This window comes from Sesamum indicum, linkage group LG12, assembly GCF_026168435.1.
Source record: "Sesamum indicum cultivar Baizhima isolate 11 linkage group LG12, ASM2616843v1, whole genome shotgun sequence".
NCBI lineage: Eukaryota > Viridiplantae > Streptophyta > Magnoliopsida > Lamiales > Pedaliaceae > Sesamum > Sesamum indicum.
In genome coordinates this window covers 15717170-15730590 of record NC_142668.1, presented here as the reverse complement: position 1 = coordinate 15730590, position 13421 = coordinate 15717170, and the positions used below count along the sequence as shown (strand labels likewise).

Below are 13421 nucleotides of genomic sequence, written 5' to 3'. Positions count from 1 at the left end.
TCTAGTGGTGGAAACTAGAAAAAGGTAAAGAAAAGCATATGATATAATAATATTAGAAGTTGGATAATATTTGGTTCAAAGATTCGTGTTGCCCAAAGACGTCCAAGACTGTAAAGAAACATCTGTGCGGTTGATGGTCTTTGTCCCCTTCCCTTTATATAATCTCCTCTATCTCTCCTTTCCTTAATAGTCATTAATCCCAGACAAGTTTTTCTCTTTGCCTTAAAACTTTTTCACGTGAATTACCTCATCTGATCAGGTAATTCTGCTACCACCCTCCTTTCCATTATTTCTTTTCTTAATGTACTTTCTATATTGTGGCAAGGCGCTGATTGTTCTGTGTTTCTTGATTTAAATTCATGACTGTTGTCCTTGTGGACGGGGAAATCATGAGTTTATTTGGTTTTTTGTTTCGAATTTATGAGTGACGGGACATTCTTTAATCTGGGACTTCTGTCGTGAAAGTGGAAAGGAAACGATTTTGAATATGAATGATCCTCGTTCTGCAATTTTTCTTACGAAAACAATGGAAACTTCAGCGTTTATTTTGGTACTGTGTCTGGTGGGATTTTGCACACGTTGCAGATACAAATTCTTATTTGTTAACTCAAAGAATTGTGAATATTTTACGTGAGGATGTAGAGGTATAGTCGCTGTGTCAGGTTTGGATGATGCCATCATATGATATTTAAGAGTGTGTAGACTCAAACGTGGTAGCAGACATGAATAACCATCATCACCAAGATTTCAGTTGAGGGGATTTTCATTTGTGTTGTGTAATTGGCTGGTGGCCATGGTAGATGTGAGAGGTGTGATCTCAGCCTGCTGTTATCTTTTCATTTTCCTTTTTCAAAATACAAAAATGTATATTTGTTGTTTCTTCTAGTAACGTTTCTGCAATCTAAGTTAGACATGGAAACCTGGACCCCTCCATAGAAACTATAGATATTTTTAGGATCGAACTTCTGGAGAACAAAATCAATTTAGGTAACATGATAGGTGTTTAGCCTGCTGAAAAGAGGTCTAGCTTGTAGTGATCGGTTTCTTGAGGGTCGTGGATGCTCGTCATGATTGAAGCAGAAGGCAGAGTATCTAATGTTTCTTCCACTCTGAAAAATGAAAGAATGTGCATTCTTTTTGCAAAACTGGCAGTGAAGACGTTATGATAGTCTGCAGAATTATGTGTTACTGTGTTTATAATCTTAGATAGACCCACTAATGCACACTCAAAGGGTTGGTTTTGTTGGTTGAATACACTAAAATTGTTGAAATTGTTTTGGCGAAGGTAGATCCGTGCAAATTGTTTCTCATTGTACTTAGACTAGTATTCGCATTTATCAAGTAGTTAATTCAGTAAGCAGCTGTTCTCATCTTTACGTATGTTTCAGCTTTGAAGTTCCTTTGCAGTGTTGATCTCTCTCACGAACTCTCGCCAGCCAAATTTCATGTCTGATTTTGATGTCCAAATCCCTAGTGCCTTTGGTAAGTCTCGTGATTTGCCAACTAGATGGCACAACACTTAAACTTTTTCTTCTTTTTTTTTTCTTTTCTTTCGATTCTACCTCTGTTCACTTTCTCTATTCATTGGTCTGAAAGTCATTCGTCATCGTTTGGTATTGGCAGATCCTTTTGCTGAGGCAAAAGCTGAAGACTCCGGTGCAGGGGCAAAAGAATATGTGCATATCCGTGTACAGCAACGTAATGGGAGGAAAAGTCTGACTACCGTCCAGGGGTTGAAGAAGGAGTTCAGCTACAACAAAATTCTCAAGGACCTTAAGAAGGAGTTTTGCTGCAATGGTACAGTTGTCCAGGACCCAGAGCTGGGTCAGGTCAGGATTCATTTATGCTGTTACATCTAATTTCTGGCTTTGTGTATGCGGTCTTTTCCTGACTTTAGGTGAGTGTTGCAGGTTATACAACTTCAAGGTGACCAGAGGAAGAACGTATCGACCTTCCTTGTTCAGGTATTTCTTGCTATGTTAACTTAAGGTGAATAACACCTTTCTCTTGCATGTTTATTGAAAAAAAATGTTTTCGTCTTTCTTATTATAACTCAGGCAGGAATCGTGAAGAAAGAACACATCAAGATTCATGGTTTCTGAGTAGTTGCAGCAGCAGCAGCAGTGCTGATGTTGAACTCGGTGTGGTTGAGGCTGCTGCTTTATATACTGTGTGGGCTTCCAAGAAAAGCCTCTTCGCCTACTTTCTATGTCTAATCATAAACTGGTTCTTCTTGTTTGTCTGGATGTTGTACATCAAGCATGCACTTGTTTGGTGCAGTAAGTTGGTCACCATACAATGTCTGCTGGTCCTGAGCACATGTTGATACTTGTTTTTTTCTTTTTTTCATTCAGTTGGCAAGAAATGTTCTTTTCTTTGTTTTTATATAATGTGCTTGTTAATTTTGGTTTCTGTCACTCTCACTCTCGCTTAATACTGTTGAAAACTTGTCAAATCTTGAAGATAGCTTTTGACATCCACATCGAACCAAACTCACCCCTAGCAGAGAGAGAGAGAAAGGAGAGGTCTTGCATTCTTACAAATGTTATCATTTGATGATTCGTGTTCAAAATGAATTTAACTTATCACTGTGAGGGGTCATCCGTCCTGATTCAATGGGTCCAAGAATCTCACCATCTGCATTTCTTGCAAGGAGACAGCTCAGCGGGAGGTTGCAGTTCCATTATCTTCTCCTTATCCAGTGGAGGACCGTGATTCAACCAAAATTTGTCATCAGGGTCTAAAGCACTGCCCCCTGCTCTGGAAATATCTGGTGCCCTGTTATCCTATCCCAAAAGGAATGGAGGATGATGAAAATTTATATTTTATTTATAGGTAAATTACAACACGTTCATTTGAGATTAATTATTATTACAAATACTTTCTAATTATTTAAAAAATTACAAATACTTTTTAGGATTAACAGTCGTCTAACAAATATCCCTACAATGAATTGTCATGAAGGGTAGTTGTTAGACGGACCTTAATTCCAAGGTATATTTATAATTTTTTCAAACAATTAAAAGACAGATGTAATTATAACAAATTTTTAAAAAATCCATTGAAATTTACCCCTTTATTCATATAATAAAGACAAAGCCATGGTTTTCAGGGTGTAATATGTCTTACAATTTGGATGGACAGGGTGATCATATGCCAACTACAATTTCAAGTCAACTTTTCTTTTTTAAGTAAACTTGATCTATGTTTGATCTGTGATTTGAGCCAACTCTAAACTTGCAGATAAATTCAGTTATATATTTGGGGAGTATATATATGTGAATCATTAATCAAACTTAATAATTACTCTAATAAAACTCTTCTGACTAAATATAAACTGATATTTATCTCCTAAAGTTTATTACCATATACTTACAGGCTCAAGTTTTCTCATATCCAATTAATGGCAGAACCTGCACACTGTAGTTTCCACTTATCTTCAAAAGGTAAGATATTTTTAGCACTGTCCGTTTCAAAGGTCAATACACAGTAAAAATACAACCGGACTAAAGTAATGCGGAACTAAGAGCTGTTGTCTTCTCTTGTATCGAGCGGCCAACACAAGATGTGGTCCAGATGTGAGAAGCCCTGATTCCAAATGTTGTAAAAGTTGGATAAATGTTTTAATAAAAATGAAATTAAAAATACATCAAATACAAGAGGCACCTCTGAAAAAAAGTAGGAAATGCCCACTTTGAAATTTTAACACACTCCACCCAGACGGACCAATCAAATCCCTGTTCAACAGCTCGTGAAAAAACAATAAAGAGTGGATAACAGTGCATAGGTGGAGGGTCTCCACAGTTTATTACAAATTTACAACCGTCAAAGATCGAGTTTCTCCTTAAACAGATAGAGCAAGGGAGCAGCATCCTTCACATGGCCACCTCAGAAGACTCTTCTCATCATGATAATTCCTCTGGTTCTCAAGGTACTTACTTTCCACTTATTCCTGCTGCTAACTTCTTTTCTTCATCTTCAACTCTGCGCAGTGGTTTCTTGGGTTAACCTGTTTCTTCAAGTGCCCTTTCATATGAAACCACAGCATCACCTTAGGAAACGGAAACTGTAACAGGAACAAGACTCCATGCTACGTGAACATCTATCCATGTAATTGAGCTAATATACCTTTAGTTTCAGTCTATGCCTGACATGGTATTCTGAGTTGCAGAAGGAAATATGAAAGATTCACAGGTTCACTTCACTGAAGATGAAGAAGCACTGATAGTTAGGATGTATAACCTGGTTGGTGAGAGGTAAAAGCACCCTTTTCTCATGTGGAAATGCACTATCCCAATCCTCATCCTTTCATATCAGCTTTGTCTGTTGACATCAGATGGTCTTTAATTGCTGGAAGAATTCCTGGAAGAACTGCAGAGGAAATAAAGAAATACTGGATATCTCGATACTCTACCAGTGGTTTTCGGAAGTAGAAGACACATCGCGAGAATAATATTATATTATTCTGCATTCTTAAGTATCACAGTGGTATTAAGTATCTTGATTCTGCATTCTTATGTATCACTGTTACATGGTTGGGCACAGCCCTCATATGTATCGAATTAATAAAACTTCCTTTATACCAGTTTCACCAGTATACTCCTGCTCTGTCCAAGATTTGTTATTTTGCTATGCTGCTCAATTATTTGACAAACAAACTATTGGAAGAATGAAGCACAAATTTCCTATGCAATGAGCTCTACAACGAGCAATGGCAAACAGCATAAAAAATTGCCAGCAACCATCTTCAGGCATATATGAATGTAGAGAAGGGAAATGCAACAAAATGAAGAAAGAAGGGTAAACTTTTGAGAACAACTGCCAAACCAGCCAACGCATCTACTTCGTCATCGTACACAGAAGATTTGGACTTTTGCTGAGAAATCTGGCATTTCTCAATCATATCATAAAGTGTATACAACAAGAATATGTGGCCTAGGAAATTTTACATCACCTATGTAAGACTGATTTTGACACCACAATGCTTCTAACTAGTTGCATGCCAGCAGACAAGGAAAGACCAGAAATCGAGTTTCTTCAAGAAAGTGCCCTTTCTCTAGGACCCTAGCAGACACCTAACAGCAAGGGGGCATACAAATTGATATATTTCACTGCACTATGCTTAAGAGCTACCTTACCGACTGAACAAATTGTAATGAAATTATCAAAAAAGAAAAAAAGAAAGAACTGACTTCAATTAAGTCGTTGACATAAAAACTTCATATTGTGATGAGAAGTTATTCCCCTAATTGCTTTAGGGACAAGTTACCATACTATTTCCAAGAATGCTGCAGTCTGAATTAGACGGAGGTCAACATGAAGTAGAACTATAAGAAGGAAGTCAACTGAAGCCATTAAAGACAGGACCTCTCCAAAAATAAATTGAGTGACATCAGTACAGGAAAGAAACTAGTAACAATGTCAAATTAGTATAATTGCACAAGATACACCTCAATATTCTGCAAAGGTCATATAAAATTGCATTCCAGCATGCACAAACTTGTAAGATTATCCACAATGTTCTACAGATCACTATCAACACTGCTCATTCTTGTTATATGTAGTTTAGGATACAAACTAAAACTTGGAGTAATCAGAGGCTTCTTCCAGTATTGGAAGGAGAATAGCATACATCATACATTGCTTTGCTTGTAAAACTTGGTGTCAAGTACTTGCTTCCCGCACATTGCACAAACTCCTGCATAGATACCACCTCAGAACTCTCTTCCAGTGATGCTCTAATCAAATTATAGTTCATCCAAAAAGAAATGGAAGTGAGTACCTTTACTATAAGCACATGTGTGACAATATTTTCCATCCTGATGTACTTGCTGCTTACAGATAATGCATTTAGTTTGTCCATAGGGCGTCCATCTGGCAAGGAAATACACCTTGTAATTCAAGGGAATGATGAATAATCAAGCTAGCAATTGTTCCAGGAGGCAGAGCACAGATCAAATTACAATAGAAATCTTCTCCGGATAGCAAAACAACTAGAAAAACACAGGTAGACCATGAAAAAAGAGGATTGTCATGACATATTAGTGATCGCACAACTCCCCAAGACACTCAAATAAAAACACACAGGAATTTCACAATGAGCCATTGCTTATTGTGCATCTACCATCAGAAGTTTAAGATATGAAACAACATCTCCATTCTCTTCAGCAAATCAACATACTTCACCAATAACAGTACAGGCCTACTAACCAAAAACAACTATAGCCATAAGGCTCCAGAGAACTCAAGGTTCCGAACTTCTTTGGTAAAATTTTCAACTTCTCAAAAGCAAAAATATAAGACCAATTCCATGTCTCGCAATGAATGGGCATGCTAACATACAAATGAAACCACGTTTAATCAAGAAAAGAGTTAGCAACAAAAAGGGGGGAATAAAGGAAACCTGTGTTTCTTCGATAGGAGTTTGTTCTCGTTGATCTTACGGCCACCACCTTGGGTGGTGTTGTGAGCCCCTTCCTTCCACTTGTCCGGCACTATCACCTTTGAAAGCTTCTTCTCACCTGTGCATACAAATCATGTATGCATATTCATATTAAATTCCCCCAATTTGGCAAAAACCCTAAGGTAATAATTCATAACTATGCACATAAGATAAATTAAAGGAGAAGGAGCAGAATCATCTTACACTTTTCACAGACCATTCTGCACTCGAACTTCTTCCGCTGACGAGAGAAGCAAATTCAGATCCCTGGCCTGGAAGAGAATATTTTCTTCTTATTGCAACCTCTTGCTGATCTCCTACTTAGATGGTGGAGAAAATCGAGTAATTGACTAATATACCCTTCACGAACGACTTGCTGCTGTGGTCGTTACCTTTTCCTTTCTGAATTTTGAAGTTTTTGTTTCTTGTTATTTTTCTTCTTCTTTTCTTTTTATATGAGAGAAAAAATAAATTGAAATTATTTGTTTAATTTTTTTAAGTTTGCCTGCTAGGAAATATTTGTAAAAGATTTACTTTTAAATAATTTATTTATTAGAAAATATTAGAAGTTAAAGTGGAATCAAAAGTGGGTAATGCTTGTAAAAAAAATTGAAAAGCAAATAAAAATTAAATTACATAGTATTTGGAGAAAAAAACCACAGAGAGTGTTTTGTCCCTATGTTAAAAAGATAGTATCTTTTTGCTTATTATTTAACTTTTTATTTGTCACTATTAATTATTTTTTCACAAAAAATCATAAATTTTATTTGGGTTTTAAGAATTTCATATTTATATTTTTAAAAATATTATAAAAATTTATTTAATTTAATAATGCTCCCACTAAATAATATAATTATTGATTCATACACAATAATAAAAATTGCATGATTGTAAAAAATAATTAATTTATTAATTAATCAAGTAATAATATGTTAACGGAATAATATAATTAGATGATACAACACATGAAATATAAAAAAATTTAAAAATATTAAATATGTGAAAGTGTAAATTTAATTATTGTTAAAATATAAATTATTTGAAAACTCTGATATCAATTTTAAATATACAATTTTAGAAATAAATTAAAAATAATAATTGAATTAAGATTATTATAATAAGAGTAAAGTAGTAAAAAATAAAATTGAATTTAGTTACAAAAAAGTAAAAGCTGCTAAAAGCACCCCTCAAGAAGCGTCTAGCTTTTGACTTAAAAGCTGCTTTTGTTTTAATTGTTTTAGAAGCAGAAACTGGTATCCAAACACTTCAAAAGTGCTTTTTTTGGAGCTAAAAGCTGACCTCTAAGTTATCTAGCTAGACCCCTTATATGAGACCATTAGTTGAGACTTGGGCATCGGAGTGTTCCTTGGATGACTCCGACTCCTTTATCTTATGTTTTCAGATTATTTTCGAACCTTAGTACCAGAAAAAGGTTGACCATAAGCCGATCCCATGACCATGATCAGGGCTCAATGGTATTTGAGTTTGAGTAGATTAAACTCCAGTAACATGGCTTGATTGAAATCCGGGATGGTATTGTTGATGTCTCCAAGCACCACTGTAAAATTACAAAAACAAAATATTTTTTCTTGAAAAAAACTAAATATACATAATTTGAATAAATAAATAATGAACGCATCAATACAGATTTCAAAACGATGCAGTCTCTGCAATTTGTACACATTAATTAATGTGCAGCAAATAAATGGATATGTTAAGCTGGCAGTAGTAATTGGTTAGTCCCATGGGCTTAGCCAGCACTCCTCCGGCAACTTAGGGTACCTCTCTGTATCCTTGCAATAATCGTATATAACAAGGTTCCTCTGCACCCAAGCATAGTCCGTCTTCTGATCCTTTGAAAGGTGCCATGCGTCGTACTGATCCCACCAATTATCAGTGGTGGTTGATACACAGGCCGGGTAGGGATCCTCCCATTGGCACCCGTCCACGTTGAAATCTTTGTACGACGACACGAATGGTTCCTTTTTCCAGTCCGTCTTCTCCAGGCCGCCTCTCGTCGCCCAGTCATCCGCGTTCCATATGCTCGAGAATAAGTACATTGGCTTCTCGTTCGGGAAGAAATTGTTGGTGTAGTTGGCGTTCTTGAACACTCTAATGGGAACTCTGTCTACGAAGAACCTGTTATCATCACAAGTGGCAATACGATCATGAGGACATTAGGACAAGGGAGCGGGTTGTAAGGTCAAGGCCTCCAGTCCGTGCCTTCTCCGACAAGATTGTGAGTGCGTATCTGATCAAATATGTCGGTGGAAAGAAACATGAAAACTTACACTATCTGGTGGTTGTTCCAGAGAATGGAATAGGAGTGGAAGTCCTCAGTGGGATCGAACCATAGAATGTGCCTCATCTCTCGGCCGCCGGTTCCATTCTTGTAGACATTGGTCTGTATAAGGTAAGGCTGCCCAGTTCTGTTCCCCAAGAACTCGATGTCTAGCTCATCCCTCTCCGGCCCGGCAGCGTTCTCCGAGCACATCTGCATCAAATCAAAATTCTCGTCATATAGGATTGCTTCTACTCGTGAAAGAGACAAGATTCTCATGAACTGAGACTTACATAATAAGCAGTCACAACTCCCGCTGAATCCCCACCGACAAGTTTAAGTTTCATGCTAAACCACCCGAATCTGTACTTCTGCTTCGTCATAAACCCACAGCCTGCAAACACCGACTCTCACCCAACTCATTAAAAATTCAACGGCAAATCAAATACACGCACAACGAATGATATGTGTATATTACCTGCTTCTTTGTTCAAGGAGAGATACCAGGTCCCCCCATCTTCAGAAGTCTTGAAATTCGTCTCCGGGCAGCTTTTGCTGAAATTATCATCAAAAGAGGCTCTTGATTCTGCTGCCCGGGACAAAGGACTAAGCACAGCTACTACCGCTGCGATGAGGAGAAGGCCGGCGAAGCGATGAGCCCTTCTCTCCATTCCTGAGAGAAGTAACTTTACACCTTCAGAGATCTGTCCTGGAAAAGAATGACTCGCGGCAGAGTATTCTTTTTCTTTTATGCTCGCTGCTCTTCAAATGTCAAATCATACAACTGGAAAAGTAAGAATTGGGATTAAATATACTCCTCGGAACAATTTTAAATTCACTGCTCAATAATTTGAGAGGGGGCATGCGACGAATTGGAAATAGTGATACAGTGTAGACCGACAGAGAAATGTGGAATAAAGATCGACAGCGTAGAAATTCCAGGCTGCCCGAAAAGATGCAGAATAAAAATGGGGGGGTTGGGGGCCAACATGGTTGCATGAAAGAACGTGAGTGCATTTGATTGGTCTTACATTAATCACAAGGTTCTTGGATTTGACAACTGGAATTGGTGGAGACACACACAACACAATAGATCTACATCGGTAGTTTAAATTTCCAATTTCTGGAGTAAATTAAGTTGGTGATAAAAGTATGGTCAGTAGCTTAAATTAAGGGTACTGTAATAATATGTATAATTAGCTTTTGACTTTTCTTGTTTGTACGTTCTGCTCATTAGAATGATGTTGGATTGAGTTGAGGCAAGTGGTTGTGCTAGAAAAGCAGTGAAACTGTGGTTGGAAGAAGTGCTGACGGGTGAGGGGAATGATCAATCAAACATGCCGGCTGCTAGTCACATTAACCCAAGATATTTAACAAGATACGCATGTAGTTAGTACTTGGGATAATTTCTATGTTGTCGTTGTTGCTATTTATTAGATTTTTTGTGAAAAATAATGTAGAAGTGTCCTTCCTATGTGTTTACAGGTACGTGGCGCTGTTGTTCTGCCCAATCCGCTTGTACTGGGGAATATGGTCAGATCAGGGGAAGAGAGATTTGCTAGATTTTTCGTCTTGGCCTTGGAAGTTAAATGTAAATACAATTGGTGCAACTTGCTCAATTAGTTTGACATAATTAACATTGATTAAAATTTTAATGGATGATTAGTTTATGAGCATATAAATCTGAAATGCTCGAGTGAACTCACATGGCATACAGAAGACCACCACGTGCTGAAGCTGTCGGTGCAAAGCTGAGAAATAATTGATGCATCATAATTTCTGTCAATATCTAAAAGGGAGACTCTACCGGACAGCTCCGACAGTTTGGCCGAGTGGTCTAAGGCGCCAGATTTAGGCTCTGGTCCGAAAGGGCGTGGGTTCAAATCCCACAGCTGTCATCAGCTTCGTTTAGTTTTTCTATACTTCACGTGATCTGTTTATTCCAGTTTCAACTTTTACCTACACTGTAACCGGTCTCTATAAATTCACTTCTCTTTCATGTGAAATATGTATGAAAAACTAACTGCTTTTTTGAGGTTGTGATGTTAGCGCTAACATGTTTCGGGAAAATTAAATAAAGAACATGTTTGCTGATTGAATAATATTTTTTTCCGACTAAACTATCTTTATAACGTACGAAAATATACTTCCTCACATGTATTAACATGTTGAGACATATGAGGATAATTTGGTCATAGAAATATTTATTTGACCAGCAATAAATCAGTAATAAGTCAATTGATGGAAGGAGCTCGAGCTCGACTCATTTACACCCCTAAATTATAGTGTGATAGCGTGTCTGGCTAAACTTATAAGCTACTCAAAATATATTATAAGATGTTTGTGAGTTTATAAACTCGAAAAAAGTGTTTGGCTAATTCTTTTTAAAAAGAATTTATAAAATCGCAAAATAAGATGTTTTGAATCTTATAACTCTTTAAGAAAAAGTCAACTTTCCTAATTTTTTTTATAAAATCTTATAAACTATATAAAATTAATATATCAAAAAGACTAGAATATACCCATTCATAGCTTAACACACTCTCTGACACACACTCCCGTCACTCTCTCTCTCTCTCTCACACACAGACTCTAGAATTTAAATTTTTCTTTGCTATTTAATTTTCTAATATTCAAAAAAGAAAAAAATATTTTATTATTTAATAATAAATTATTATAGTTAAATAAAAATAAGATTAATATTGATATTATATTTACAAAAAGTATAAAATTCAAGATATTATAAATTATACGATTAGAAATAATCATTGCATTAACAAATATCAATTATATATTTATATTAATATTCGACTAACATGAATGTACATATATATTATTTTATTCAAAAATTTATGTAATAATTCGTCAATCTTTTTGTTATTGTAAAAAGTTTATCTATTAAATTTTTATTAAAAATTAAACTAATGTCTACTATTTATAAAAATGTTTTAGAAATGTTTAAAACAAAATATGTCAATAAATAAAACTATATTTGATTCTAATGGTATACATGTCCATTTTTGTCACTTTACCAGTTAAAGACTTTATTATGCCAAACACTCTAACATCTAATAAGATGTTTTCACATCTTATAAGTTTTAACATTTTATTTTATCCAAACATTTTAGTACTTATTTTTAAAATAAGATCTAACATCTTATAAGCTCTTAAAACATCTTATAAGATGTAGGAGATGTTTTGAAAAAGTTGAGCCAAACACCCTCTAAGTCTTGAGGTGGGATTACCAATAATATCTGCATTTTATGTCAATTTCAATTAATATTTTGCCATCTTTTTGCTACTAAAATGCTCCTAATCAAATGTTATGCTGTAGTATTAGTTTATTAAGAAAGAATGGGGTGAAAAATGAAGAAATGAGTAAAAAATAAAACGTGGATAGATTAGAAGAAAAAGTTAGGCGTGGTAGAAATGTGGCTGGAAAAAGAAGGCTCAAGACTCGAATTTTGGCAAGAATTGAAGTTGATTAGGATACCTTTCCGATTAAAAAAAAATATTTTTGTTGGAGGAATGTCTTTAAGACTACAATATTAATTCCTTTAGTGTTTTTTATTAGGAAACTACCTTTTCAGTATTAGTAAAAATTGGGTAACTACTAGATATATATATGTGATGTAATTCACTATTGAGACACTTTTTGACTCTTGAAATTTTGGGATCTTGGATTTTCAACTTTCTCTTCATAATATATTCTGCATTTTTATGATATTTCTCACTTCCCTATACATGCATTCTATCATGAGCATGTATAGCTAAATTCTCTCATTCCGATTAAAGACTTGGTGAATGTTTAATTTCGATGTATTGTGAGATCTAATTTATGCTTTCAACTCTTCTTCATATTGATAGTTATTCTCTATGCTTTTATTACAAATAGTCTGATTTATGAATGATATGATCCATTGTTCTTAATCAAGAATATTTGTCTAACCAATTGAATTTGCAAATTCGTAATATTTGTTTAATTCAATGATCAGTGGTAACACAACATAATTGATTATGAACATGTTTTCGATTATGTTGTACAATCTAACTTAAATAAAAAATCATCGTAGGAATTTATTTGTTATAATTGAGCATTTCTAGTTCTTAATGTTGTAGTTAAATTAAATTTTGAGAATGATTCCAATGTTGTTGATCGATTAGGGATTTAGTTGACGGATATTCCTTGACTATCAAAAAATAAAGAAAATGTGAGATTGTTAAGTGGTACCAATAATCATATCCAATTTACCTATCATGAATGATTGTCATTGTTGCATCTATGATCGACTGTAGAATAAGCATGATCACGTCTTTAACTGAATTATCTCTCTCATATTTACATCCTCTTTGAAAAACTCTTTCGTCTCTTAATTTTAGATTTAGATTTTTTAATCAAAACCCTCCCTTGAACTTCCACCTCTACTTTTTAAAGGGAATTAATTTGCAATATCTGTGAATTTAATCCTACTCATCACTATCACATATTTTTAATAAAAAAATATTTTTGACGGATCCAACACCAAGGCCAGTTTCTCTCTCAAAATAAACCGGTCCTTGGAATACATAACTTTTGATGTTGTTCAAATGAGAAATTTAATGTAATGAGTGTCTTGTATTGAAAAATCAGATTTTTTATTACCAGATTTTGAATTCAGATATCTGTACTGAGTTTCTTGCCATGAAATTAGGACATGT

At 35.2% G+C, this 13421-nt stretch overlaps 4 protein-coding genes and 1 non-coding gene across 13 annotated transcripts; 3 read left to right on the top strand and 2 right to left on the bottom strand.

Annotated features, from left to right (window-relative positions):
* Nucleotides 1-77: 77 nt before the first annotated feature.
* On the top strand, nt 78-2417 carry LOC105175378 (protein translation factor SUI1 homolog). Of its 2 annotated transcripts, none has more exons than XM_011097811.3 (5): nt 78-259; nt 1408-1482; nt 1624-1829; nt 1911-1964; nt 2058-2417. In XM_011097811.3, the coding sequence occupies exons 2-5, from the start codon at nt 1446-1448 to the stop codon at nt 2100-2102; spliced, it is 342 nt and encodes a 113-aa protein (XP_011096113.1). In that variant the 5' UTR covers nt 78-259; nt 1408-1445; the 3' UTR covers nt 2103-2417. The 2 variants fall into 2 exon arrangements, with proteins under 2 accessions (XP_011096113.1, XP_011096112.1); XM_011097810.3 differs by having other exon boundaries at nt 79-259; nt 1389-1482.
* Nucleotides 2418-3669: 1252 nt separating this feature from the next.
* Nucleotides 3670-6845, bottom strand: LOC105175377 (postsynaptic protein-like protein). Of its 8 annotated transcripts, none has more exons than XR_016063102.1 (6): nt 6647-6845; nt 6404-6521; nt 5783-5874; nt 5640-5698; nt 4129-4371; nt 3670-4026 (listed from the first exon to the last, which is right to left on the bottom strand). XR_016063102.1 is itself a non-coding variant. In XM_088876355.1 (5 exons), exons 1-5 carry the CDS (start codon nt 6660-6662, stop codon nt 4333-4335), a joined length of 324 nt encoding a protein of 107 aa, XP_088732481.1. In that variant the 5' UTR covers nt 6663-6845; the 3' UTR covers nt 3670-4332. The 8 variants fall into 8 exon arrangements, 4 of the variants coding, with proteins under 4 accessions (XP_088732481.1, XP_020553843.1, XP_088732482.1 ...); XR_016063103.1 differs by having other exon boundaries at nt 4243-4371; XR_016063104.1 differs by having other exon boundaries at nt 4243-4323; nt 6647-6842.
* On the top strand, nt 3800-4608 carry LOC110012997 (MYB-like transcription factor ETC1). Its single transcript, XM_020698187.2, has 3 exons — nt 3800-3931; nt 4172-4256; nt 4337-4608. Exons 1-3 carry the CDS (start codon nt 3880-3882, stop codon nt 4431-4433), a joined length of 234 nt encoding a protein of 77 aa, XP_020553846.1. The 5' UTR covers nt 3800-3879; the 3' UTR covers nt 4434-4608.
* A 1163-nt stretch (nt 6846-8008) lies between the features above and the next one.
* Nucleotides 8009-9563, bottom strand: XTH8 (xyloglucan endotransglucosylase/hydrolase 8). The gene is made up of 4 exons (XM_011097805.3): nt 9202-9563; nt 9017-9117; nt 8734-8936; nt 8009-8581 (listed from the first exon to the last, which is right to left on the bottom strand). Exons 1-4 carry the CDS (start codon nt 9392-9394, stop codon nt 8179-8181), a joined length of 900 nt encoding a protein of 299 aa, XP_011096107.1. The 5' UTR covers nt 9395-9563; the 3' UTR covers nt 8009-8178.
* A 978-nt stretch (nt 9564-10541) lies between these two features.
* Nucleotides 10542-10621, top strand: TRNAL-UAG (transfer RNA leucine (anticodon UAG)). The gene has a single exon. It is a non-coding gene; the product is annotated as a tRNA-Leu (tRNA).
* The last annotated feature ends 2800 nt before the right edge of the window (nt 10622-13421 follow it).

What these genes read in the sequence shown, in the direction of transcription:
- LOC105175378 (XM_011097811.3), top strand. Translation starts at nt 1,446, where the DNA reads ATGTCTGATTTTGATGTCCAAATCCCTAGTGCCTTTG. An exon ending in CCAAATCCCTAGTGCCTTTG is followed by an intron (nt 1,483 to 1,623) that starts GTAAGTCTCGTG and finishes TGGTATTGGCAG; the next exon opens with ATCCTTTTGCTGAGGCAAAA. An exon ending in TATCGACCTTCCTTGTTCAG is followed by an intron (nt 1,965 to 2,057) that starts GTATTTCTTGCT and finishes ATTATAACTCAG; the next exon opens with GCAGGAATCGTGAAGAAAGA.
- LOC110012997 (XM_020698187.2), top strand. Translation starts at nt 3,880, where the DNA reads ATGGCCACCTCAGAAGACTCTTCTCATCATGATAATTCCTCTGGTTCT. An exon ending in TAATTCCTCTGGTTCTCAAG is followed by an intron (nt 3,932 to 4,171) that starts GTACTTACTTTC and finishes TCTGAGTTGCAG; the next exon opens with AAGGAAATATGAAAGATTCA. An exon ending in TATAACCTGGTTGGTGAGAG is followed by an intron (nt 4,257 to 4,336) that starts GTAAAAGCACCC and finishes TGTTGACATCAG; the next exon opens with ATGGTCTTTAATTGCTGGAA.
- LOC105175377 (XM_088876355.1), bottom strand. An exon ending in CTCCTATCGAAGAAACACAG is followed by an intron (nt 5,875 to 6,403) that starts GTTTCCTTTATT and finishes TTTCCTTGCCAG; the next exon opens with ATGGACGCCCTATGGACAAA. An exon ending in CACATGTGCTTATAGTAAAG is followed by an intron (nt 5,699 to 5,782) that starts GTACTCACTTCC and finishes GTATCTATGCAG; the next exon opens with GAGTTTGTGCAATGTGCGGG.
- XTH8 (XM_011097805.3), bottom strand. Translation starts at nt 9,394, where the DNA reads ATGGAGAGAAGGGCTCATCGCTTCGCCGGCCTTCTCCTCATCGCAGCG. An exon ending in CTCCTTGAACAAAGAAGCAG is followed by an intron (nt 9,118 to 9,201) that starts GTAATATACACA and finishes CGGTGTTTGCAG; the next exon opens with GCTGTGGGTTTATGACGAAG. An exon ending in GAGTTGTGACTGCTTATTAT is followed by an intron (nt 8,937 to 9,016) that starts GTAAGTCTCAGT and finishes GATTTGATGCAG; the next exon opens with ATGTGCTCGGAGAACGCTGC.